This window comes from Phocoena phocoena, chromosome 12, assembly GCF_963924675.1.
Source record: "Phocoena phocoena chromosome 12, mPhoPho1.1, whole genome shotgun sequence".
Lineage (NCBI taxonomy): Eukaryota > Metazoa > Chordata > Mammalia > Artiodactyla > Phocoenidae > Phocoena > Phocoena phocoena.
Genome location: NC_089230.1, coordinates 12,096,938 through 12,122,805, shown reverse-complemented (window position 1 = coordinate 12,122,805; position 25,868 = coordinate 12,096,938). Strand labels below are relative to the sequence as shown.

Here is a 25,868-nt window from a genome sequence, read left to right as displayed (position 1 = left end):
CCATATATGATTTCTATGAAATTACTTTGGGTGAAATACTAAATTATACCCAGAATTTGAACCTGCTTTTTGCAGCCATAATTTCATTTTAATCAGTATATGTTTGGGAGGCAGGTGTTCTTATGCTTCTGGATATGGAAGAAATCGAAGCAGTGAGCTTGATAGTGAAAGGATTCTTCTTTGTGCTCAGGAAAGTAGGAGACTTTCATATTCTTCAGATTGGGTAATGGATAAGGTTGAGAAACATTGATCAGTGGAGTAGCTAAAAAATGTTTTCATAGGATAGATTCCTAGAATCATAATGGTAGTGTCTTGTCTTTTATATAGGTGTGGTATTTGAGAAAAGTTTTGAAACTTTGGGTTCATTGTGTTTGGAGTGTTACAATTTGTCATTTGATTTGTTCCTTCATTAGTACAGAAATCCTTTCCCTATATGTTTCAGACGAAGTCTAGGCATGTTGGCAATGCTTTTACCAGTGCTTTTCTTTCCCGAATTTGCTGCTTCCTTTTATTTGGCTTTTCAAAATCATTAAACATTTTTTTTTAATTACAACAGTACCTTATCTTTTTTTTTTTATTGTTCAAGCCAGTTACTCAGCGCTATTTCAGAACTTAGGTGATTGGCAGTTGAACTGAATATGTAGAGTAGCCAAAGTAGATTCTTTCAGATACCATTCCAGAGACAGACGGTATGGAATAGTTGTCAACCTCGAATGTTCATCACCTCAGCATGAGCAGTGTTTTTGTGTTTGTACAGGATTTGTGGTGACATTTGTATATCAAGAATTTTAACCTTCTCATTTGCTTCCCTTCCCACTCTTCTTTTTTTCTTCAGTGTAAACCAGAATACAAGGTACCTGGACTTTATGTTATTGACTCTATTGTACGACAATCTCGACATCAGTTTGGTCAAGAAAAGGATGTGTTCGCACCCAGATTTAGTAATAACATCATTAGCACTTTCCAGAATTTATATCGTTGCCCTGGAGACGACAAGGTATACTGCCTTTTGTCTTTTTTTTTAAGTCACTACAGTAATTACCTTTTTTGTCTTAATGAGACTCTTTACATTATCATAATTTTATCATTTTATGTTACTGTTTACTCTTTGTTATTCTGAATTTGAATATTTAGTTATCGCATTCTCCATGTTCCTTTTTGTTATTAGACTTTTCTTAAACAGAGTGGAAAGATATAGTTGATTTTGCTACTTTTTAATTTATTGAAGCAGTTGGTGTTAAAGAAACTAGCTCTAATAAGCATTTGGAATTATCCTAAAATCTTATTTATTTACACGCACAACCAATTCAGAATTTTGATTATTTGACAGGAGCTGATATTTACCTATTTAGTGTCTGTGAAAAATGGATTTACCAAATAATTAATAGAAAATAACTGCATATCAAAATTCCTTCGTCATGGTAGAGTTTTCTTAGTGCTAGAAACCACACTACTGGGTCTGCTGGATCTGAATGAATAAATATTCTATCCCACATTAAACAAAAGCTTTGGGACCTGAGGGAGAATAAAAAGGCGCTGTGTATCCTCATAGGTGCCCCAAGATAGTAGAAGGTTACGTATCTTGGATGCTGATTTGGAAATTTAGTGTCCTTTTTCTGACAGAGTTGATTGCAATATTGATTTTGTAGGAAAAGGAACAAACAGGTGAAGACTAACTGTTACTCTGAGGAAGAGCCACAAAACTTAAAAGCTCACCACAAATCTTTTACCTTCCCTCAAGTACAAGATTAGGTAGTCTTTATTTTATTTTATTTTATATTTATTTTTTGCAGTATGTGGGCCTCTCACTGTTGTGGCCTCTCCCGTTGTGGAGCACAGGCTCCGGACCCGCAGGCTCAGCGGCCATGGCTCACGGGCCCAGCTGCTCCGCAGTATGTGGGATCTTCCCGGACCGGGGCACGAACCCGTGTCCCCTGCATCGGCAGGTGGACTCTCAACCACCTAGCCACCAGGGAAGCCCTAGGTAGTTTTTATTTTTAATTGAATTGAATTGAATTGAATTTTAACTATTGTACAGTTTTGAAACAAAAGAAGTCTTGTTAATAATAGATAGATATGGAGATAAATTAAACTGTTCTTGGATATGCTTCTTGAAGCAGATTTTTTTCTTTTAATTAACTTTGGTACGTTGATAATTCTATGCAGGCAGAAAGAATGCTTCTAGTTTTTAAGTAACCCATCACAGTTGAGACTTATCAAAGTAGATGCCTTAGAATCCCACCTAAAATAACGCATTTGAAATTTTATATAAACATTTTTGAAGTAACTTAAACACTTTGATTTAGGAATTTCACTAGTTTGGACTTGGATTTCTATCAATTACAATGAACAAGTCAGTCTTGAATTCATAGATTTCATAATAATAATGTTTCTCATTTATAATAAAGTTTAGTATATAGGGATTTTTTTTTTTAATAACCATAGTAGGAAAGATTACATTGCTACTGTAATCTCAGTGCATAAACTCCATAAAGGGTTGTGTGTGGGTAGATACATAGAATGATACTTACCAGACGGGGACTACTTTTAGTGCTTGATGAGTATCTTGGGAACTGGAAGTTTTTTTTTTTTTTATGTAAAGCAAAAAAAAGTATAAGACACTTTCTTAGTGCTTACATCTTAGGAAAAATAGTTAAATCAGAAGATATGAAGCATTCTTTGTGTAACTTTTTCTTATGCTTCATTTGAAATACAAAAATTTGCATGTTAATTTAGCTTGGACATAGTTTGAAAATATGTTGATATAATATTATGAGTGATTTAAAGGTGAACCAGATATTCTTAAAAATTCCTGGGGCTTCCCTGGTGGCGCAGTGGTTGAGAGTCTGCCTGCCGATGCAGGGGACACGGGTTCGTGCCCCGATCTGGGAAGATCCCACATGCCGCGGAGCAGATGGGCCCGTGAGCCATGGCCGCTGAGCCTGAGCGTCCGGACCCTGTGCTCCGCAACAGGAGAGGCCACAACAGTGAGAGGCCCGCGTACCGCAAAAAAAAAAAAAAAAAAAAAAATCCTTATTTTACTATTACAAAATAGATTATTTAACAAAAGGTTCTTTTTAGTACTAATTTCAGCCTCTGTCATTTAACTTATTCTACTGGAGTTAAGTAGCCTTACAGTAGTCAGTAACTGATACTTACTGCTGTTTACAGAACTTTTATATGCTGAACAGTGGTGGCAGAAAGTAAATTTGGTTAAATTCTTATGTGAGGTAATACCCTTTCTTGTTCTTAGTTTTAAAATGAAAAAAATTTTTTAAAGTCACATAAGATAGGGATTTTCTCTTGAAGTTACTTTTTTAAAAGATAAAATTAAAGTCAACAGTAAATATAACTTTAGTGCTAAGCCTCAGAATCCTTAACACGGTTCTCCAGCTAACTGTAACCATCTCATTAGTGTTCATGTAGAAGGTGAAGCCTAGTTACCATTCCTTCCTTCTTTCTGCTAAATATTGCTTTCATTAACTTGTATATTCATCAGAATGAATATTTTTGCAAGTGAGTTAATAAATGCAAATTTATAGAAACATAATATCAGGGCTGGAAAGTATCAGCAGTATTTTAATCCATCCTTCCTGTCTATTGTCCAAGTAGCCTCTAAGATATGACTGTGCTAAGGTTTTGAAAGCAAAAAAACCAAAATATCATTTTTCTTTTTCCCTGTAGAGTAAAATAGTGAGAGTATTAAACTTGTGGCAGAAGAATAATGTATTTAAAAGTGAGATTATTCAACCTCTTTTGGATATGGCAGCAGGGATTCCTCCTCCAGTTGTCACACCTGTTTTGGCCAGTACTACTGCTGCTATGAGCAATACCCCAGGTATGTTGCTTTGATAGATTTTCTGAGTATTCTATTCATGCTTTTCAGGTGATTATTCATAGATGAAATAATTTGACAGTGCAGGAGAATTTGTCTAGCATTAGGTAAATGAAAGGAAATGCAGTTTAAGTGAAAAATAAAATCAGAAGTTATATTTGTGTGTAATTCTTTTCTAAAAATTAAAAAGCTTAGTTTTTAAAATCCCTAGAAACATAATCAGCTTTGGAAATTGGTGTGTCAGTTAAGTTTTTCCTGATTTAGACTGTAATCTTTTAAACTTGCATATATATCATCTTGATATTCACAGTGAACTAAGACTACTAATATAAAGAGAACCCTGAAAAATTTATTTAATGGAGAGAAGAATGTTTAGTAATAATCTCAAAATCATGTTTTGGTTTTTTTTTAAGGTATTTAAATGACATTTGAAATTTTTTATCATAGTCCAAGAATTACATTTGTTAGCATTTTGGTATATATTTCGTTTTTGATGTGTGTGTGTATACATACACACACACATATTTTGGAACAAAAATAGTTTTATGTTATGCACACTATTTTATAATAATTTTTTTCATGAAAGATTGCATTTTGAATATTTCCTTATGTCATTGAATTTTCTTCTTTAATAAGATTTTTAATGACTTGCAAGTATTAAAGCTCCTTTATTTTGTCTATTTTTTATTTTTGGCCATGCCATGGGGCATGTGGGATCTTAGTTCCCTGACCAGGGGTTGAACCTGTGCCCCCTGCATTAGGAGCGTGGAGTCTTAACCACTGCACCACCAGGGAAATCCCTGTAGGTTCCTTTAAAGTAGTAACTTAGTTAATTGAGAACAAATATGGATAGCTCTTTTAGGTCTTTTTTTTTTAATTGTTGTTGTTTTAACATACCTGATTCTGTAATGGTTTTTCAAAATGGAGACAGTAAAATTACATTTATATAAATCTGTACATATTTTATAAAAGTGACAGAACAAATCTCTCTACTTCTCCAAGTCTTATTTATGTTCCTACATATTTATTGGGGTTGGGTTTGATGTCTTTTCTAAAAGGAACTCCTGTGACACCTGTTACTCCAGCCAATGTGGTCCAAGGTTTACCTGATCCGTGGGTGTCTCAGATAACAAATACAGATACACTTGCAGCTGTAGCTCAGATCTTACAAAGTCCTCAAGGCCAACAGGTGAGCAGCTTTTTTATTATGTCAATGATTTAGGACTCATTATTTTCCTAACACATTGTTTCGTTATGTACCACCTAAGGAGTATGTGTTTTATTTTTTAAAAATGACCACACTACATATAGTACTGTGTAACTTGGTTTATTTTTCATTTAGTAATGCATCATGAACACTTTTATGTCATTAAAGATTATTTTACAAATAATTCGTTCCACACCAAAATAATTAAGTGCACAGTTTGTGCCAGACGTTATTAGGTGCTATTGTTATTCCAGTAACAAGGCAGGGAAGTCTTCTACCTTGAAGAGATACCTATCTATCTTAGGGGAGACAAACAATAAAGAAGTATAAAACATTATTTAGATAGTGATATATGACTTAAAACAAGGTAAGTCTTTACAGTGACTAAGTTTGGGGGAAGGGGTCAGAATTAGGGTAGCCAGGAGAAGGCATCTTTGACAAAGTGACATTTGAATTGAGACTTTAAATGGAGCTAGTCGTGGAAAGATATGAGGATAGTCTAGCATCTGTTTGGTTTTTTTTTTTAACTTATCCTCTAAAAACCAGATTAATTGTGATATGAGTAAGTAAAAAACGGTGCAGTTGTGGACTCTTTAAAAAGACAATCTCAAAAAAAAAAAATGGAACCATTTTAGTGATTTACAAATGTAAAAAAAACCGTTCAATTATCGTCTTAAGATTGGATCCAGTTTCTACATTTTTGGGACAGTTGGGAAACTGAATTGGATATTAGATTAAATTATAGAATTACTAACCTTTTGTGATGATGATATTTTGAAAGTAATTCGTAAAGCAAATGTCATTTTAAAAGACATCTATTAAAAAAATACTTTTGGCCAGAGTGTGGATTTTCTGGAAGAATAGAACAAGGAGTCAGGAAGACACAGTGATCTATAAGATATGAAGTCAGAGCAGAGGAAAGAAAGTAGGGTGCTGCAGTGTTTGAGCCTGGGTGCCTGAAAGACTAACAGTGCTGTGGGGGGAAATGGAGATGTCAAAAGGAGCATTTAAAATGTGTAAAGGAGAAATGTGATAATTGCCTTACTTTCTTCTTTCCTCCCTCTCTCCCTGCCTCTTATTCATCCATCCTGTTTTGGAGCTTCCTCAGTGCAGTAGCTCAACTAGCATATGTTTTTGTAGTTTCTTTCCTATCACATTAGTAGTTTGTAGTAAATGTTGGTATGATAGGTAAAGACACTAGTTTGTTTCTTAATGTTGCTATTTCAGATGAAATTATTTTACTTACTGTCATCGTGCATGTTTTTACCTTCTCCCACTGTAAACTGAACTTAAAGAGTGCGAATGTCTTATTTAGCAATAGCTTTTCTATTTTTCTTTTTCTATTCTAAACTGATAATTTTCAGATTTAACTTGGGTTTACATCTTGAGTAGGAAAGTATTAATTACTACTAGGTTATATATAGGGTTTACTGAACTGAACTATCTTCAGCATCTTACTACTGTTTCTGTTTTTTAAGAGGGAGGGTAAATGGGGGGACAGGGGTTGCTTTCAACTCTTGTTGGCACTATTCACCTTTAATTTCCTTAGTTTCAGACTGCTCCAAGGGACAGATTTCTTATTTTCTTAGCTGCTTTCAGGAATGTGTTATCAGATGGTAAATCTGAATGATAGTAAAAGCAGTTGTAAGTGCTTGTCCTTTTACAGAGATTGAGTTAATTGAAGAAGGGATGAAAAAGCTTAGTGAAAAAAAGTCTGCTTGTGATGAGTTTTTTTATCCGTTGGTCATGGTGTGATCATTTTATTTTGTTTAAACTTCCCTGACTTTCCAGAAGCAAGACAAACTTATTAAGGACTGTGTTATATATGGCACACACAAAAAGTCTTATTTTTTTTAAAAAATTGTTTTAAGTTAGTATATATTTTTTCTTGGTCTCTAGACTGTAGAATGGTAAATTTTATTGACCAAAAGTTTTAGATGAGTATTCTTATTACAAACCCAACACCTGTTTGTAGTAATTTTCTTTTTTTTTTTTTCCCCACCCTTTAGCTTCAGCAGTTAATACAGACTTTACAGATACAGCAGCAGAAGCCTCAGCCTTCCATCTTGCAAGCCCTGGATGCCGGCCTTGTGGTCCAGCTGCAGGCTCTTACAGCACAGCTCACAGCAGCGGCTGCAGCAGCCAGCACCCTTAATCCCCTAGAACAGGGAGTGTCTTTTAACAAGGTAAAAACTAAGATAAGAGATCTGTTCTGTATGAAGAACTGAATTTTCTATACTATCATGTATATTCCAATTCTGTAAATTACATTTTACCGTAGCACTATTTTATATTTTAACATCCATCATACTCTGTAAGATACAAATTTTAGAAAAAGTTCAAATTTCTGAAAGAAATTAAGTAATTTTATAATTCCACTGGCAACATTTAGAATATTTTCTTTTGACTAATAATAACTGGTCAGTAAAATTGTGTATTCACTTTTTTTTAAAATATATTTTATTTTTGGATGCATTGGGTCTTCGTTGCTGCGTGTGGGCTTTCTCTAGTTGCAGTGCATGGGCTTCTCACTGCGGTGGCTTCTCTTGTTGTGGAGCACAGGCTCTAGGCCCACGGGCTTCAGTAGTTGTGGCTCGCAGGCTCTAGAGCGGCAGGCTCAGTAGTTGTGGCGCACAGGCTTAGTTGCTCCGTGGCATGTGGGATCTTCCTGGACCAGGGCTCGAACCCGTGTCCCCTGCATTGGCAGGTGGAATCTCAACCACTGCGCCACCAGGGAAGCCCCCTGTATTCACTGTTGAGGCAGATAATTATTTTTTATACTTCCTAATTTATTTTATGGATGTTACAAATATATTAATTATGGTGTCCGTCCTATAATTTTAATCTGCTAGAATTAAAATTGTAAAGTATGTGAAAATTCAAAGGAAAGCTTCTTTACAGGTTGTTACTATGCTGTGATAAATCGAGGTCTAACTAAAGAATAGTGTTTTTTTGTTTTTTGTTTTTGCTGTACGCGGGCCTCTCACTGTTGTGGCCTCTCCCGTTGTGGAGTGCAGGCTCAGCGGCCATGGCTCACGGGCCCAGCCGCTCCGCAGCATGTGGGATCTTCCCAGACGGGGGCACAAACCTGTGTCCCCTGCATTGGCAGGCGGACTCTCAACTACTGCGCTACCAGGGAAGCCCCAAGAATAGTGTTTTTAAAGTTGAAAATCTTTTATGTTTAACTTGTGTGATATGCTTAATATTCTTGCTATTTATGGGAATATTATACTACTTTGGAAGTGTTATCTGTATTATTTTTATTTCTGCTACTGTTATTTTCATAGAAGTATAAATATTGATTTATTAGATTATTACTTAGACTCTTTTAGCCTGCAGCTTCCAAAAAGTCTTTAAATTGACCGTTTAGAAGACAGTGGAGCGTTCTGAGAGAACTGCGCTAGTAACAGATCTGTTGATTATAGTTCTAGATTTTTTTTTAATCAAGCTCTGTTACTATTGACAAGCCACTTAATTATTTTAATCCTAATCCTCTCTTTTATAAAGTTAAGAGTATTGGTATTTATCCTGCGTGTCATGATTGTTTTGCTTCATAAGGCAATGTCTGTCAAAACTGCCCTGAAGAAAAGTAAAGATCCACTCAAATAAAATGTTTTATTGGAGTATAACAATAAAATGATATGAAACATTTACATTTTAAATGATAGAGATAAATTAATGGGATGTCAGTGACCTTCAGAATAGCATTTGCAACTTTTATTAGTGCAAAGCACTTTTAAATTTGTCTCTTTCTCTTTTTTTTTTCCCCCACTTAGAAGTTGATGGATAGGTTTGATTTTGGGGAAGATTCTGAGCATAGTGAAGAACCCAAAAAGGAAATTCCAGCTTCTCAACTGTAAGTCATGATGTTTTTCTTTATAAACCATAAATTTTTTCTGTTATCTTTATAAACATTGTATGGGACGTTGCCATTGAGCTACTAAGCGTACTTTGAGTGAGTTGAGTTATTATTGCAGGCTCTTGAGCTCTCACATTACAGAAAGATGGTAGAATTGCTGCTTGTTGCTTCCCTGTGTTATTTTGACTCTTCCTAAGAACTTTGTAAATAATTGGGATATATCAAGATTCTTTACTGGAAAATTGATGTGTTGATAAATCTAGTTGTGTTATTTTCTGTTGTCTATATTAGGCTTTAAGTTATTTAACTCCGTTGTAAGAATATTTATAGGAAAGACGTTTGCTTCTAGTGCCAGTGGGCACTACTAGGAAGAACACTAAATTCTGGGAGTAGATCAGACTAATCAGAAGTAAGGAATAGGGTTGTAGGGATTTTGTTTGTTAAAGGAATGGATTGTATGTTTTTCTTTAAATCAGTGATACAGTTCTGCAGAGCCTTAGGTTCGGTGAGGGTTCACGAGAGGACCAGAGGGAAGGAGGATGTTGGAGAGCAGGGGTGGAAGGTGGGAGGATTAGAAAGGGATGATGAGTGGGGAAAGCCTCTAGAAATCTTATTTCAGTGGTTATTTAGTTTTCTATATCGTGATAATATATTAAAAATATACTTATATGTAAAATTGCAATTATATGCTTATGACAGAGATTCTACTTGAAAAAATTAAAAACTAATGTTTTAGATTATGAATTCTAAAGTTGTAAGCAGCATCTGAGATCATGTAGGTTAGTGTCCTGAGCAATGTAGTAATCTCCTTTAACCATCTGTACAGGTTATTTATCCATTGTTTTAATGCCTTCTATGACAAGAAGGTAATTTTTAATACTGTATGATCTTCTGTTACTGAATCTTATTTGATTTGCTTTCTATACACTGATCCATTTTGCTTTCTGAAGCAAGGAAACAAATTTGCTCCATTTTCTTTTGAGACATAGCCATTCCAGTATTTGAAGATAGGTATCATTCTTCCCCTTAGGTTTATTTGCTCCAGATGAAGTACACTTTTTTCCAACTGTTTCAAGACTTCTCACCATCCTGATTGCCCCTTTTGGGATGCCCTCTTTTTTGTTCATGTCTTGCCTTGTGGCACCCAGAATTCCAGGTGTATTCCAGGTGTGAATTTCCCAGAGTATAGTTAAATTATTAATTCCTCTTATCTAAACACTGTTTCTGTTAACATACCTAATAATGTGAATGCTTTTCTAAAGAAAGCAGATTAGTTTTATGAAGTGTATAATCAGTTATGATGGTAGATTTCACATATAGTGATTGATGGAACATTTTTCCCACTGTCTCATAGTTTAGAAGGAGTTAGAGTGACAATGCTTAAGTACTTTTAACTCTTTTTATAAGTGTTTTATTGAGATTTTCTTAAAATGCTGTAATGTAAAAAGTACTAATTTATATGTATTTTAATACTGTGAGGCAGTAATATCAGATCTTCATCAGAGTATCTCTAACATGTGATCCATCTATTGAAACACTATTGAAGAGTATATTTCTATTTTAATGTATTAATGTTCTGAGGTATTCTATTTTCTGTGTTAATATTTCAAAAGTAAACATAGAGTATAATAGTAGAGTATGTTCCTAATTTAATTGCATTTTGGGGTGTTCTTTTCGAATATTCGTTTATTATCATATTATCTTTATTGGATTTTAATATACATTTCCACTTGTTTTTCCTTTTAGTTCTCATGTTTCAGAATCTGTGAACAATTCCATCTTTCATCAGATAGCAGAACAGCTACAGCAGCAAAATCTTGAACATCTCAGACAGCAACTCCTGGAACAGCAACAGCCTCAAAAGGTTTATATCCCCATCTTGTGGTCTTTAGAGTTACTGCTTTGTACAGTCTCATTTGGTGATTTTTTTTCTTCAGCTGTTTATTACTAGGGAGATCAGTCTTTTCAGGACCTTTACAGTTTTTGTTTGTTTTTTTGTTTCATTTTGTTTTTCGGTAATCACAATGTTTACTGGCAACTTATGTATCCATTGAGAACATTAATTTCAGTATACTGGAATTAGAGAACAGAAGACAGAGATGGTGTTTCAGTATTACAGCTGAAAACTTTCCTTTCCTCTCAATTCCCTGTCAAGCCAAGATAGTGATGATTTTGCTGTTGGTGGTGGTGATGATGACAAAATAGATTGCTGTCTTTAATTAGACTGTTATTAGTATGTGGCAAGAGCTTTATTAGTCATGATTACAGTTAATGCTTATGCGATAGGTATTTTGAATCTCATTTACATTGTAGGAAATTGAAGCTTAGTGAAATCGAAACATCTACTGTTAAAGTACACAGTATCATATATCATCAGTCTTAAGACCCACCATTATTTTACGTATAGCTAAGAATTTTTAGATACTTGTATATATAACATCCCTTGGAGTTTTAAGAATCTTCTAAATTTCAGGGTGATAAAATGTAAAGAAAAATCATACCTTAGAATTGATAAAATATGTCAAATTGTTGTGAAGCTAGGGTTAAATCCATTACAAAGCCTCTTTTTGCTCCACATGAGAAATACTTATGGATGTTAAACTGTTTGGATATGAGTTTCTGGGAATTACCCCCACTCACACTTGTTCCTAATCAAACCTTTTTGACCCTGATGAATTTAATACAATACCACAAATATTTTTAAAGTATGAGCATTGTTAGGTAATACATACAGAGATGAACAGAGAAGTGTCTGGCCTCAAGTAAGCTCTTCTCCAATGGAGTGCATATATCTATATGAACACAAGGCAGAATCCTGGTTTCTGAAATAGAGATATATATGAAGGACTATGGAAATATGGAAGAGGGAGGATTACTTTAGAAGGCATAGTCCCCGAACTTGTCCTTTTAATGCAAAGAGTAAATGTAAAATGGATTTTTAAAAAAAATAATAAATTTATTTATTTATTTTTGGCGGTGTTGGGTCTTCGCCGCTGCACGTGGGCTCCCTCTAGCCGCAGTGAGCAGGAGCCACTCTTGTTGCGGAGCCTGGGCTCCAGGGGTGCGGGCCTCAACAGTTGTGACACGCGGGCCCAGCGGCTCCGCAGCATGTGGGATCCTCCGGGACCGGGGATCGAAACCGTGTTCAATCTCTGCCGTGGCAGGCGGACTCTCAACCACTGCGCCACCAGGGAAGTCCTTGTAAAATGGATTTTGATGATATTTGTATGTTGGAACTTGTACCTGGAATTATGAGAATGGAATTCCATACCTTGTTTTGTAGAAATAATTCTGATAGAAGTAGTTGGGTAGGTGCATTATTTTATGTCAAGAAAATAAAATATATCTGCCTAAGAATTCAGAAACTTGAAGACAAAGCACAATAAAGAACATTTGGGGACTCCCCTGGCAGTCCAGTGGTTAAGTCTCCACACTCCCAATGCAGGGGACCGGGTTCGATCCCTGGTCAGGGAACTAAGATCCCACATGCCACACAGTGTGGCCAAAACAACAACAACAACAACAAAAAACAACCTGAATGTTATTTAAAGAAGAACATAAGTAGTGACTCAAGGAAGAGAAACAGGTTGTCAGAGCTTTTACAGAGGCAAGGGGTAGTAGTAATGGAAGAGTTTATCTAAACAGATTTGTTCAGCTATAGATGTGACACTTTTGAATCGCCTTAGTTCCAATTTCATTTCAGAAGTTTTAGCAGAAGCAGTAAAATGAAGGTTTAGCAGAGACAGTAAAGGTGTAGTACTCTTGACCTGGATCTTGAGCTTGAGCTTGTAATTAACACCAAGTTACTGAAGTGAAAGTTACTAAAAACTTGAGAGTGATTTTGTTTTAAGAATCTCACCAACCAAAAACAGAAAAAAGAACTCTGGTCTTAGTTGATTACTCTATACCATCTCCAAAATTTTAGAAGATACAGTAATAAGATCTCTTTGAAAGGAGTAGATGTTCTTAAAAGCTTCCTTATTCAAAAATAAGCAGTGAAGAAAAGGGAGTAGTGAAGAAAAAAAAGCAACTTTTCTAATGCATAAGGTGAATAGTGTTTAAAGCCTATCACAAATTTAAAATTGAAAAGTAAATATCAACAGAGTAACAAATTTAATAAGTTGTGTAATTGGCTCTATCAAACCAGTTGCCTTTAGTGTATTTAAGATGGGGTGAAACATGCAGAAGAATTAAGCATTTTTGTTTACCAGTAAGCTCCCTGTGGCTGCCTAAAATTTATTAGAGCGCCTCAGAGAAAAGAATAGGTTTGCTAGTGCCACTCTGTTCCTTGCAGCCTTGACCATACTTGGGTGTGGGTTGAGGTCTTTTATCTAATGATGGAAAACCAGTGGAAAATGGGAGCACTTTCTGAGAATGGTTGAATTGTGAAGGGACTAACAATCATGTCATAAGAGGAATGATTTCTATGGTCTTGAGTAAGTTGGAGTTATGATTTTGATAATTGTTTTATCAGGATATCCAAAAGATGTCAGAGTCATAGAATGAAATGCTGATGATGAAAATGATAAGACTAATAAAAGGGCTTTAAAAAGAATGTTAGGAATAAAAAGATTATAGAAGATTCAGCTACTTAATAAAGAGCTGTCAGTGGGATATCAGAAATATGTAACTTACTTTGCTTCAGTAGTTTTTTATAGAGGAGAATATAATGGAAAGAGGAGAATTGAACATGATAACTAAGATGGGTGATACATTAAGAGACTTGAGTTGCATTTCAGGGTACTGAGGTTGATGTTGTAAGGTTATTAGACTCATAAATTAGGAAAATACTGTAGGTGTAGCATAGCATGTGTGGATTTCAGTAAGGTTTTTGACAAAGTCTTTCCTGCCACTTATACAGAAAAAAATAGAGGAAAGTAGATTTATAAGGGATCAAAATGTGATACTTAGTGAATGTTAATCCAACTTTGAAAAAAGTCTCTGCTAACTGCTGTTATCCTTGTCTTCTACTTTTTTCGATATTATCTTTATTTATTTATTTGGCTGTGTCGGGTCTCAGTTGTGGCACGTGGGATCTTCGTTGCGACATGCAGGATCTTTCGTTGTGGCACATGGGCTCAGTAGTTGCGGTGTGGGCTTAGTTGCCCCGCAGCATGTGGGATCTTAGTTCCCTGACCAGGGATTGAACCCGGGCCCCCTGCATTGGAAGGCGGATTCTTAACCACTGGACCCCCAGGGAAGTCCCTCAGTATTATCACTGATGCTTTGCCTGAAGACATTGCTGAAGAAACTAAAGATGAATATACCAGAATGTATTCTAAGGACGTATATCAGTATATCAGGGTAAAAAGTCATTTGCCACCTGGGTCCTATGGAGTCTTTTTGGTTTTTTAAAAATATTTTTTAGTCACCTTACAAATAATTTAAAAGCGAAGCTAAAGGGATAGGGGAAAATAAACATAATTAGGAATTTTAATATAGTTGAAATATAGCAAACCTTTTTATGTCAACTAAGTTCAAATGTCACATGTTCTTTTAACAAAACAGACAGTCCAGCTTCTTGTTCCAAAATACTATAAGATGAACTCCTTCCTGTTGAATGACTAATTGAATGAAAATACCCTTAGAGATTTTTGTCCTTAGAGATACGTTTTTCGCTCATCAGTTCTTGAGTTTGAGAAATACATTTGGGATGCAGTCATTTGAAAACTCACCATCTGATATTTCACTTAAACATTAAGTTTCACCGTTACCATTAGAGTCTAGAATGCTGCTGTCTTATTTTTGCATTCATCATCTGCTTTGTCTAAGTGTTGTGAAATACTGGGAATTCCTGGTGGTCCAGTGGTTTGGACTCTGCGCTTACACTGGCAAGGGCGCGGGTTCAATCCCTGGTCAGGGAGCTAAGATCCTGCAGGCTTTGTGCCCAAAAAAAAATTTTGTGAAATACGTTTCTTTGTCAGTTTTCTTCTCTTTGCCATTATGGACAGAAAATGAAACATCTAAATATCCATTGTCCAAGGAAAGCTAAAAGCAGACTACAGATATGTCTCCAGTCTTATTTATACCTTCTTGAAATATAATGCAGTGGTTTTGGTGATGCAGTAAAACTGAATGATGATGGTTTCACTGTTGAATCACCCTTCTCAACAATCCCATTTTTTTTGTTATTATTTTAGTCTTTTTGGCTACAGTTGGGAGTAATTGATGAGTAATAATGGAATAATTCTTAGGATGATGAAATGGCAAAATGTTTCAGTATATAGGAAAATAAGACCTCTAAGATCCCGTAACATATCTTAGATATAGCTAAGGGTCCAGTGGACCTAATTAATGCTAACTGCAAGATCATAAGATAAAATTTGGTAGAATATTAAAAGTAGATTTTCTCTTTGTTCTTCATAAGATTGTTAAGAAAGAATAAAAGTCATGAATCACAACCTTTTCAAATAGGTAAAACTGCTCAAAAAAGAACCTCAAGAACTAGCATTGGTTGCAGTGGATTCTGCTGGTTATACCAAGGGTTGACCATTAATAGGAAATCAAAGATGAAAAACAAGTGGGTGGATGGTAGGTAGGATGCTCAAGGTGAATGGTGAGGTAAGAAGTAAATAATGTGAAGGATGTATGAGTACTGAATTAGGAGCAAACAATACAGCTCAGGATAAAGTTGAAAATTATCTTGCTGTGTAGTTAAGAATTTTAGTTTTATTGTACCATTTTAAAGGCATAAGCCAGGACTGTGCTTTAAAAACATTTTGATTTGTTCTCAAACATATACTTATTTACCAACTCTTTGGTCAATTTTGTGGAATAAAGACTAATAGAACTTTAATTCTGATTTTAGCTTCAATTTATTTCTAAACCTTGAAAATGTTACTTGTCTTTGGGGAGCCTGTTCCTTCATAAATTAAGACACTTGGAACAGTTCTTTAATGCTCTTTTTGGCTCTTAATTTTTATGCTGCTTTCTTTTCTTTCAGTTTAAATGTCATTAGAGTAAGAGTAAGTTGTAAAAATAATTTTATTGAGATATAATTGACATATAGCATTGTGTAAGTTTAAGGTGTACAACATATTGATTGGATATGATTATATATTGGGATATGATTACCTCTGTAGTGTTAGCTAACACCTCTATCATGTCAAATAATTATCATTTCTTTTTTGGGGTGGGAACAATTAAGATTTAGTTTCTTAGCAACTTTGAAATTTATAATACAATATTGTTTTTTATAATCACTGTGGTTGTATTCCTTTTACACGTAGGGAGACAAATTCAGAGTTGGAGTAACTTGGTTCACAATCACAGAGTTTGTAGCAAGGGAACAGTAGTTTTGAGTTGCTCTTTTCTGTTAATTATTATAATAGTTCCCAACTTGTGTACCAACTCTTCTTACTAATCCTCAACACCTGTGAGATCATGTTTTAGGAATGCTTAACTAGGGAGTCATTTCTTCATAATAATCAGTTTCTCAATTTTAGTTAACACCATAGTGTATGTAATTGCTAGTCAAGTTCATACTGATTAGTACCATGTAAGCAGTATCCCTATAGCAAGTTGCTGTAATTCTAGTCCTAGGGGGGCAAAAAGGTTTAAATTTTAGTTTTTCCTATAATTAGGCTGCATTGCCTAACTTTCATTAGTCTTTCTGAAATATTTTACATATTTGAGTACTTCCTAATACTCTTTTGTCAATTCCTAGAGGTGGAGGTTGAAAAAGACCCAAGTTGAGAACTGATTTTGCAAGATCAATGATTTTGATATTGGGGTTTGAGCTTTGTTTTGCTTCTACACGTGCAGTTGGGTGACATAGTTCTTTATATATCATTCATGATATAGTCCCTTTATTCTTGGTAGTTTATATTTTCCACAATATAAAATTTGTTTGGAGACCTACTTTATCTTACCATTCTTTCTAGTGTTATAATATCTCCCTTTTATGGAGGTATTCTGTGCTTTTAAGTAAACTTGGATTTATACAAAAGTGCCATTTTAGATTGATCATAAAAGATGTAATGGGATTTCTTTAGGCATTGGGCTCCTTTTTAAAATTGTAATTGTGATATTTCATTTGTAGCAATATTCATTATTTCCCAATGTTTGTGTGTTTATGTACATTCTCAATAGGCAACTCCTCAGGATAGTCAAGAAGGAACATTTGGGTCAGAGCATTCCGTGTCACCATCACAAGGGAGCAGTCAACAGCATTTCCTTGAACCTGAAGCAAATTTGGATGATTCCATAGATATTCAGCAGCAGGTAAAAAAGTAAATGTTTTTCTGGGGCATAAATTTATAAAATTAATTACAGAAAAAAATCTTAAAATATAGTAATAATTTTTATTGTATGTAAATAATGTAAACCTGAATGGTTTTTTCCTGCTCATGAAGCTCCACATTCTTACCATTTTACTCTTAGTCATTAATGCTACTATGGTGAATATTTTGTAAGGCAGAATTACCAATACACACTGAATCTCAACCAGGCATTTTGTCTGCTGTTCTTTTGACTTTCAAGGATATGGATATAGATGAAGGGCAAGATGGAGTAGAAGAGGAGATCTTTGAACAGGAAGCAAAGAAAGTGGCTGTTCGCTCAAGATCAAGAACGCATTCACGATCTCGTTCAAGGTTCTACAATACTATTTAAGAATAGCTGTGTGCGAACATTTAAATTGTTGGCTTTACTTTTTTGCATCCTTTATTTCTTTGCATCAGAATTAAAGAAAATGTTTTCTGAGAGTGACATTCTGTCAGGAAGAAGTAATTCAGAACTTCAAAAAACAGAAAATATGTGTTCTGCTTTTAATTGGGTGTGGCTGTGGCCATTTATTTGAATAACTTGCATGAGTCACGGCAGTATCATGAGACTTGGATTTGGGGTTATATCTGGTTTTAGTTAATGACATCATGATAGTCAGCTTAGGGTATTATTGCCTCTGAACAACACTTAAATCAAGCTGTAGAGGAACAGTATTAGAAACTCCATTGTATTTCTCACATTCCATTTCATCTCATAATGCCAAAGATGATTATAAAAATAAAACTACAAAAATTATTTTTATAAACATTAAGCATATCAGACTGTTACAAAACATATCCTAGAAGTGGTTTTCTTTGTGGGCTGTTCAGCATGGCTGAGGCTCATTGATGTGCATGCTTATTCAGAGTTGAGTTGGAGGTGCCTTATTCTTAACCTGGTAAATTTTCTTGTCGCATGTATATATTGTTTTTGCTATAAACTGTCTTAAAACTTAAAGTCATTCATCTTTAACATTTTAATGCCCTATTTTCTACACACAAATACCCAGAAAATCTGAACAGCGAATGCTGGAAGAGAGGCAGTATCCTTGATGACTTTTTCAGTCATTTCTTACGTGTTTCAAGAACTTACTTGTATTTGCCTCTTGCAGATGAGAGCCTGTCAGTTCATCTTTCTCTAAGCTGACCTCTCTACAGTGAATTACAGTGTTAGTGCTGAAACTTCTTTGTCTTAGCAACACCTCCCTACTAAGTATTTTGAAGAGAGTTCAATGGCATATGACTGACAGGAAAAAAGAAACAGTATTTCAGTATCACATTATATTGTAAAGTCAAGCACAGGAGATTTTAGAAATTGAAAACTTGTAAACAGAATTGTATAGTGGCCTAATGTTCTGTTGAAAACATTCTTTGTTTCTTAATTTTAAGAATGTAACATCTTTGTCACCTAAAGAATCTTTTTGTTTTCTTCCATCTTTCATCCCTGTTCCTGACTCTTGTTTGAAAAAAAGAGTTGGAAGACCCTAAGAGAAAGTGAGGCCTTGCTAGAATCTCTTTCTCTTACTCTTCCTTGTGGTTGTGATTCAGTAAGAATCATTGCAAACAAACATCTGTGACTAGTGTGGACCTAAGCAGTACAGAGATTTGAGAAAATACATGTTTGATACTTGATTATGCTTGAATGTTTTTTAAAAGGTAGCTAAGTACCAGACAGTCTCACCCCCGCCCCACCTACAAGTGAGAAATTCGATAGAAGAATAACTGTCATTAGAAGTAAAATAAGATTTTTTTTGTAGATCACCAAGAAAACGAAGATCTAGGTCACGATCTGGTTCTCGAAAGCGTAAACACAGAAAGCGATCACGCTCTCGCTCTAGAGAAAGAAAAAGGAAATCATCACGTTCATACTCAAGTGAAAGAAGAGCTAGAGAAAGGGAGAAAGAACGACAGAAGAAGGGATTGCCTCCAATTAGATCTAAAACATTAAGTGGTAAGTGACATACAAGCTTTGGTTTCAATAACATTGAGAAAATAGTATCTGTTACAACGTCTCCCAACCTTATTTTCAGACTAAGAGGTTAAATAACTGGTTTGGTATATGAGTAATTATATTTTTGGGTTTTGTAATGTGATAGAGGAGAAAAGGAAAAGGAATAGCAGTTTCTACTCAAGTACTAAAGTCATTGAGAGGTTTTTTTTTTTAATGCTAGTTAGAAAATATGACTTGATTAATGATTTATAAAGTGTCCTAGGCCTCGTGTCTGTTTCATGGACACCGTGACTTCTATGCACAGTGTCCTAACCAATTATGAACACTGGGTCTGTAGGAGTAATTATTATAGGAAGCATGCAAATTTTAAAGCTAATTATAAACTTACTGGATTAGTACGGAAGGAGAGATTTCTCTCGTAAAAACTTTCCCTCCTTTATACGTTAATCTATAATGTATGATAAGAACACATTTGGTAGTAGTGGGAGTTTGTTTCGGGAGAGTGCTGCAGGAGAGTTGACTTGGTAGGCATGTGAGGTCTAGGAAAATAAGTTGTAATTAGTGCCAAATTCTGCCTCAACGATTCTTAGCGGGTTATGACTTTTAAGGTGAATCAACAGACTGCAGATGGATAAAGTACATAAAACGAAGTAAGTTGTCATTCTTTGCCAAGAGCGAAACACTGATCAGGTTATCTAATTTCTGAATGTATCCAAATAAACTCCTTCTGCCATGGAGGTAGATGAATAACTGGTATAATTTATAATGCTGAAGCATCCTAGAAATCGAGGCTTAGGATTAAAGGCAACAGCCATCTTACTAAATTCTAGCCATTTGAACAAGCCTTGGCTATCTTTCCAGAATCTTACCTGATTATGAGAGCCATTGTTAATTTAGTAATGTTGACATTCCTAACTCTTGAAAGTTTCTATTTATCCCTTAGGGTGAGGGACAAAATTCAAACATTTTCGTGCTGTCTGATAAATAATGTCAAAAGTCTGATCGTAAAATCTCAACTATGCCTCCTCCCATGATTACTATTAGGACATTTAGAATAACGATTTTTATGATGGGCTTTTACGTGGAGTCTCTCGTTTAGTTCCTTACCCTAACTTGTCATGTTTCGTTGCCACCGTTTACATAGTTATTGACCGTGGAATTTATTTTCTGTTGCTGTTTTATTTTCATGGGTAAAACACACAATTAAAAAATTTAGAAAGGACATAAGAAAATACAGTGAGAAGTATATCTTGTCTTTTACCTCAGAACTGTACTGAGAAGTAATAACAATTTGATGTGGTCCCAACACCTTTTAAACACATGTGGTAGTGTTTCTCTGCCCATTGGTTCTTAGAACATGAGTTTTCATGAATAGTCTAGGGGCTGTGAAACATCAACAAACAGTAACATTCTAAGAATCAAGTGTCCCCTTCTCATGGGATGGAGGAGACTCATTACTTTCTGGTGGGGGGCGGGAAATGGAGTTGTCCATGGGAAAAATTTGTAGAGAGACAATATCAAAAGAGTAGGGGAAACATGGAACAGGTTTTGGGGAGATTAAGGCAGCTATAATATGTAGAACAGAGTAATGAAGAGATGGGAACTGTTCAGTGAAAGAGGTCCAGAAATTTGTTAAGGGTTGGTGGTAGGTTGAATAGTGGTCACCCAGAGATGTCCATGTCCAAATCACTGGAGCTTGTAAATATGTTACCTTACATTTGTATATCTGATTAATGAGGATCTTGAGATGGGGAGATTAACTTGGATTATCCAGAAGGGCCCAGTGTAATCCAAGGGTCTTAATAAGAGGGAAACAAGAGGAGAGGGTCAGAGAGAAAAGGTGATGTGAACGTGGAAAGGAGAAAGAGATTGGTAAATGCTACACTGTTGGCTTTGAAGATGGAGGGTTGGGATCATGAGCTGAGGAATGCAGATAGCTTGTAGAAGCTAGCAAAGGCAAAGAAACAAATTCTCTCCTAGGGCCTCCAGAAGGAATGCAGCCTTGTTGACTCATTTTAGACCGCCAGAGCTGTAAGAGAATACCTTTTTTTGTTTTAAGGTACTAAGTTTGTGGTGTTTTGTTACAGCAGCAAAAGAAAACTAATATGTTGCCCTTTGAGACTTTGGTTGACTATTAAGTTATTTATGCACAGGGTAAGACTGCATGAGGCAAAGAGCAAAGAGCAGGGAAAGAGCAATTTCCAGGCATCTGTTAGCTGAACAGGTTCCTAAAGCTCACACAGGCCTGGAAGACGTTCAAGTTCTGACCAGCCAGAGTAGAGAGATGGAGACCTGATTGAAACCCACATTCAGTAGAATGTAATGTGAAACCCACATTGCAATGGTCACATCTTAGCTCTAGAGTAAAACCTGCTCTAGGCTGTGTTGTAGATGAAAGATAACCCAAAAGCTGGAGACTTTTTTTTTAATGATATTGACATAAATCCAAATATATTAAAACTCTGCAAATATATCAGCTGTAAATATTTTTAAAGTCAGTGTTTTCAGGAAAAGGACATGTTCATGGAGACATGAACAGTGCAGCCCCAAGTAGGCAAGATGTCTCATGTGTAGCATTTATTTCTTAAAGGGAAGTGGCTTCCAGCCCTTAAGTATCCCTAAGTCTTTCATGATAATGAGTTCTAAATTAGCCTTTTCCTTTTTGTATATATATTTTTTGTATATAATTATTCTTTCCTTAAGGATAAGATTTAACTGTTGATTTAGGAGAAACATCCATTTAATCATTCCAGCACAGAAAGATACTTAAAAGGTACACAGATGTGATTGCAATGAGGAGTGGTTTTGAAACTTTGTTGCACGTTAGAATCACCTACAGAATTTTAAAGCTCCCAGTTCCTGATCTGTCATACCCCATACCTTCCATCATCTTTTAGAGTGGGTTCTAGATATCCACAGGTGATTGATGTGTGCTGCCATGCTTGAGAGCAGGTGATAATGCAAGAAGTTGACTTGGCATAGATGTGAATGGGTACCTGGTATTTTAGTTGATTTTAAACATAACATAAAAATGTCCGTTAACAAGTATTTAAAATATACTATCTGAAATTTTAATTTATTATTGTTACTAGTGTTTTTTCCTCAGCTACTTGAAAGAAGTAACTGTCTATGTGATTTGGGTTATTTGTCTCTTATATCTTGACAGTATGTAGTACTACTCTGTGGGTTGGTCAGGTAGACAAGAAGGCAACACAGCAAGATTTAACCAACCTGTTTGAAGAGTTTGGACAGATTGAATCCATTAATGTAAGTATCAGTTCTTAAATAATTTAAAGTTAAAAAAAAATAGGGAGTTTTCAGAGTCACTTTGGTTCCTAATTAGCCCAGCAGTATCTGCCTTTAATCAAAATTTGAAAGGATTGTTTGACTCTAATCATTTTTATGTTTACTTTGCTGTTGTTTATCTCTTTGCTTAATTAGTTTTCCTTTTTTAAATGGAAGTCTAACAAAATATTCTTAGGAGTTTTATAGCAATGTAATAGCACTTGATTCCCAAAAACATCGAATGTTTGAGTTAGCAGGAACTGTATGTGTGATGTTGTTTAATTTCTTTTTTAATGGAAGTGAAGAAACTGAGTTAGAATGGTAATCACCTGCACATGCGCACATAGGTAATGGTGGAGACACAACTGGACTTGAGGTCCCAGTCTTCTGCCAGCCTCTTCCCACCCCTTCCCCTTCTCTTCCTCTCAGAGCAAACCTGAGGCAAGAAAACCTGTGTGGCCACAGCATAGCTCTCTCACTCCTCAGCTTGATTCTTTCAGTGTACCCAGTCTCCACCTTCGAGTATTTTCTTCCTCCTGCAGGGCTGTTGTTTTCCATGAGGCTAAAGATAATGGAATAGTCATTTGAGGAGTCTTACTCCTTAACTCTCTGATTTTATTCACTGTTACTATACTTTTATGTCTGTTGGACCTTTTTATCTTTATTTACCAGGAAATTGGCTGGTTTTCCTTTCTAGTTGTAGATTCCTTATATTCTCAACATTCCTTATATGGCCAAACTTGACTTTTTGGTATTAATAGCAGCACTCTTTATTTAAATTGAATTTGACCATTTTGTATTTTACTTTCAACTATGTATGATCTCATTGGAGCCTCACAAGAAGCTGGTTAAGTAATTCAAATATTGTTATTTTACCAGTGAGGAATCTAAATGATTTGTCTAAGTTACACAGATAATAAATAGCTGATTGATTGGTTAATTAATAGGTAATTGGCTGAGTGTTTCAACTTAGGTATTTCAGATTCCTCTTTTTACACCATGAAAGTGTTGTAGGCTTCTCTTTTCGTCTTTTTAAATTTCACCTGTCAGAACATAAGTAATCTCTGAGTCTGTGATCATATAACCTCTGAAATTTTTTCTGATTTTCCTCTGCCTTTAAATTAGTGGTTCTCAGCTCTAGCTGCATATCAGAAATGGGTTGACATTTGAAAAAATAGGGATGCCCATATAGTGATGCCCATTATCAGTACCTTTAGATTCTTATCAAAGTGCCACAATTACGCAGGTGATTTTGATGCAAAGCCAGGAATCACTGCTCTGAACAGACCCCGAATCCAAGTAGCATTTTGTATTTTCACGTTGCTTATGACGTTTGTAGTCTTTCTTACACCACAGTCATTTGGACATTAGTTTGCCTTGTCTCCCTCTTCTTCTGTATTACCTTTTAAGAGTGTAGTACTTAAAAGTAATAGGCACTAAGTTATTTTGTGAACTGAAGTGTACTGAATGGCTAGTGATAAAATCCAGGATTTGAAAAATTAATGGAAGATTTATAAACCTTTCACTTTGTTTTGGGGGAGTTTGAAGACTAAGAAAAGTCCATTAGATTTAGCATTTAGTAGGTCATTAGCTCGAAGAAAATATTTTCGGTGGGTTGGTAAGGGGTTGGATCTACATTGCAAGAGATGAATTATATAAGGGGTTGGATAGACTTCTCTTTCGAGAAATTTGGTATTAAAGTGACAGCTGTTAGCAAGGCTGAGGGAAGTGTTACTTTGACAGCGAGAGCTTATTAGGTATTAAGTACTAACAAAGTGATAGAATACCTTTTGAGTTCTTCATAAAGAAACTGAAATGCTCTGTGTATTTTTCTGAGTTAATACATTAAAGATAATTTTATGATCTGGTAGTTTATAGAGTAGTTAAATGCTTTGTAAATAAACCTCTTGAGATCCTTACACTGAGGCTATCTTCTTATTCATATTAAAATCTTTGTCCAGAAGTACTTGGACAAAGTTAAGTTTTATAAAATTGAAAAGCTTTAGTTTTATTATTTGTTGTAGATTTTAGACTTTATATTAAGGATAAGATATTTCCCCAAAACAAAAATCCTTCTCACATTACTCAACATAACATTTGGCAAAATTTAAATACTACTGTAAATAAATTGTATGCCTTCAAATATGTTGGCCATACAGTATTGTTTTCCTTTTATCTGGTGGTATTATATACACGTCTATACATTGTTTTAATAGCTCTTCATTGTGTGTTAAAACTTTAGTTGACACGTGATATTCAAGGTTTCACATATATCATGGCTTAGAATGAGACCCAACTAGCTTCTGAATTTTTTTTTTTTTTCAACGGATTGTGCTTGAATTTTACCAGTAAACAGATAGCTGGAGGAAGAAAAGGGGAAACAATTCAGTATTAATAATCAATATTCTGTTCCATTAAAACTATAAAATGCCAGTAATGACTTGCCCTCCTCATTACACCCTTTCTAAAGAAAATAATTTTTTTAATAGATGATTCCTCCCAGGGGCTGTGCTTATGTCTGCATGGTTCATCGACAAGATGCATTTCGGGCTCTTCAGAAACTTAGTTCCGGGTCATATAAAATTGGGTCCAAGGTCATTAAGGTGAGATTGGGGGTCACGTGCTCTTATTTTATTGGATTGTTAGAATGTTTCCTGTACTTAATTCATCTTCTTCTTTAATGTTATAGGCAAACCTTGACAGAAATTTATTATTTTAGTATTGTTAAATTATAGAATTTGGCTATAGGTAAAACAATAACCAAAACTTTATTCAAGCAGTTCTTCAAAATCACACGTGCACAGTATTCTTAGTCAACCCGGGCACCATTTTATGAGCAGAACTTTTTCATTTTTAACAAGTTTGTCTTTCATTCACTCCTTCCCAATGCTTCCTAATCCTACCCCTTAATTATATTATTAATGTCTCCTTTTTAACATCTTGTCTTATACAACTCAGGCCCTTGTGAAGGGTTTATTTATGTATATTTGTTTCCTCTTAGTCTTTGAGTATTTATTGTGTATTTTTCCATTTTTACTTCTTATAACTAATTTACATTTTATTTCTGCTATTTGGAGTTAATTTATTCCATAGTTTCAGCAACTGAATTAAAATTTTTAAAATTACTTTCAAGGGAGCTAATATGCCCGTGCTTTCTCATTTTATGGCAGAGAGTTTATGTAAGCTAAAGTGTCACTGGTCTCTTGGAGTACCAAGATTTTGTTTAGCTATTCTAATTATCGCTAATGTAGGTTGACATTTTTATGGTGAAAAGTAGATTTGGTTTATTTCTGGAAATGTGTTGTTTTAAGGTCATAGTAAAACGTGGAAATAAATCCCATATTATAAACACCACTGCTATCTAATGCAGGTTTTATTTTACAAACAAAATCAGAAAATACATGGAAAAAATTTCATTGGCTACTGTTATTCCAGCAGTGATGCTTTGCCTGTCCAGCTGATTTTTA

At 35.1% G+C, this 25,868-nt stretch overlaps 1 protein-coding gene across 1 annotated transcript in view; it reads left to right on the top strand.

The window, feature by feature from the left end:
• SCAF8 (SR-related CTD associated factor 8) overlaps positions 1–25,868 on the top strand; it is a 90,291-nt gene that overhangs the window by 52,410 nt on the left and 12,013 nt on the right. The window contains exons 9-19 of the mRNA XM_065888611.1: positions 836–997; positions 3,685–3,838; positions 4,894–5,024; positions 7,052–7,228; positions 8,819–8,898; positions 10,648–10,765; positions 16,993–17,124; positions 17,383–17,495; positions 18,923–19,116; positions 22,283–22,383; positions 24,891–25,004. Of these exons, the coding sequence (XP_065744683.1) occupies positions 836–997; positions 3,685–3,838; positions 4,894–5,024; positions 7,052–7,228; positions 8,819–8,898; positions 10,648–10,765; positions 16,993–17,124; positions 17,383–17,495; positions 18,923–19,116; positions 22,283–22,383; positions 24,891–25,004 (1,476 nt within the window). The remainder of the gene's footprint in view (positions 1–835; positions 998–3,684; positions 3,839–4,893; positions 5,025–7,051; positions 7,229–8,818; positions 8,899–10,647; positions 10,766–16,992; positions 17,125–17,382; positions 17,496–18,922; positions 19,117–22,282; positions 22,384–24,890; positions 25,005–25,868) is intronic.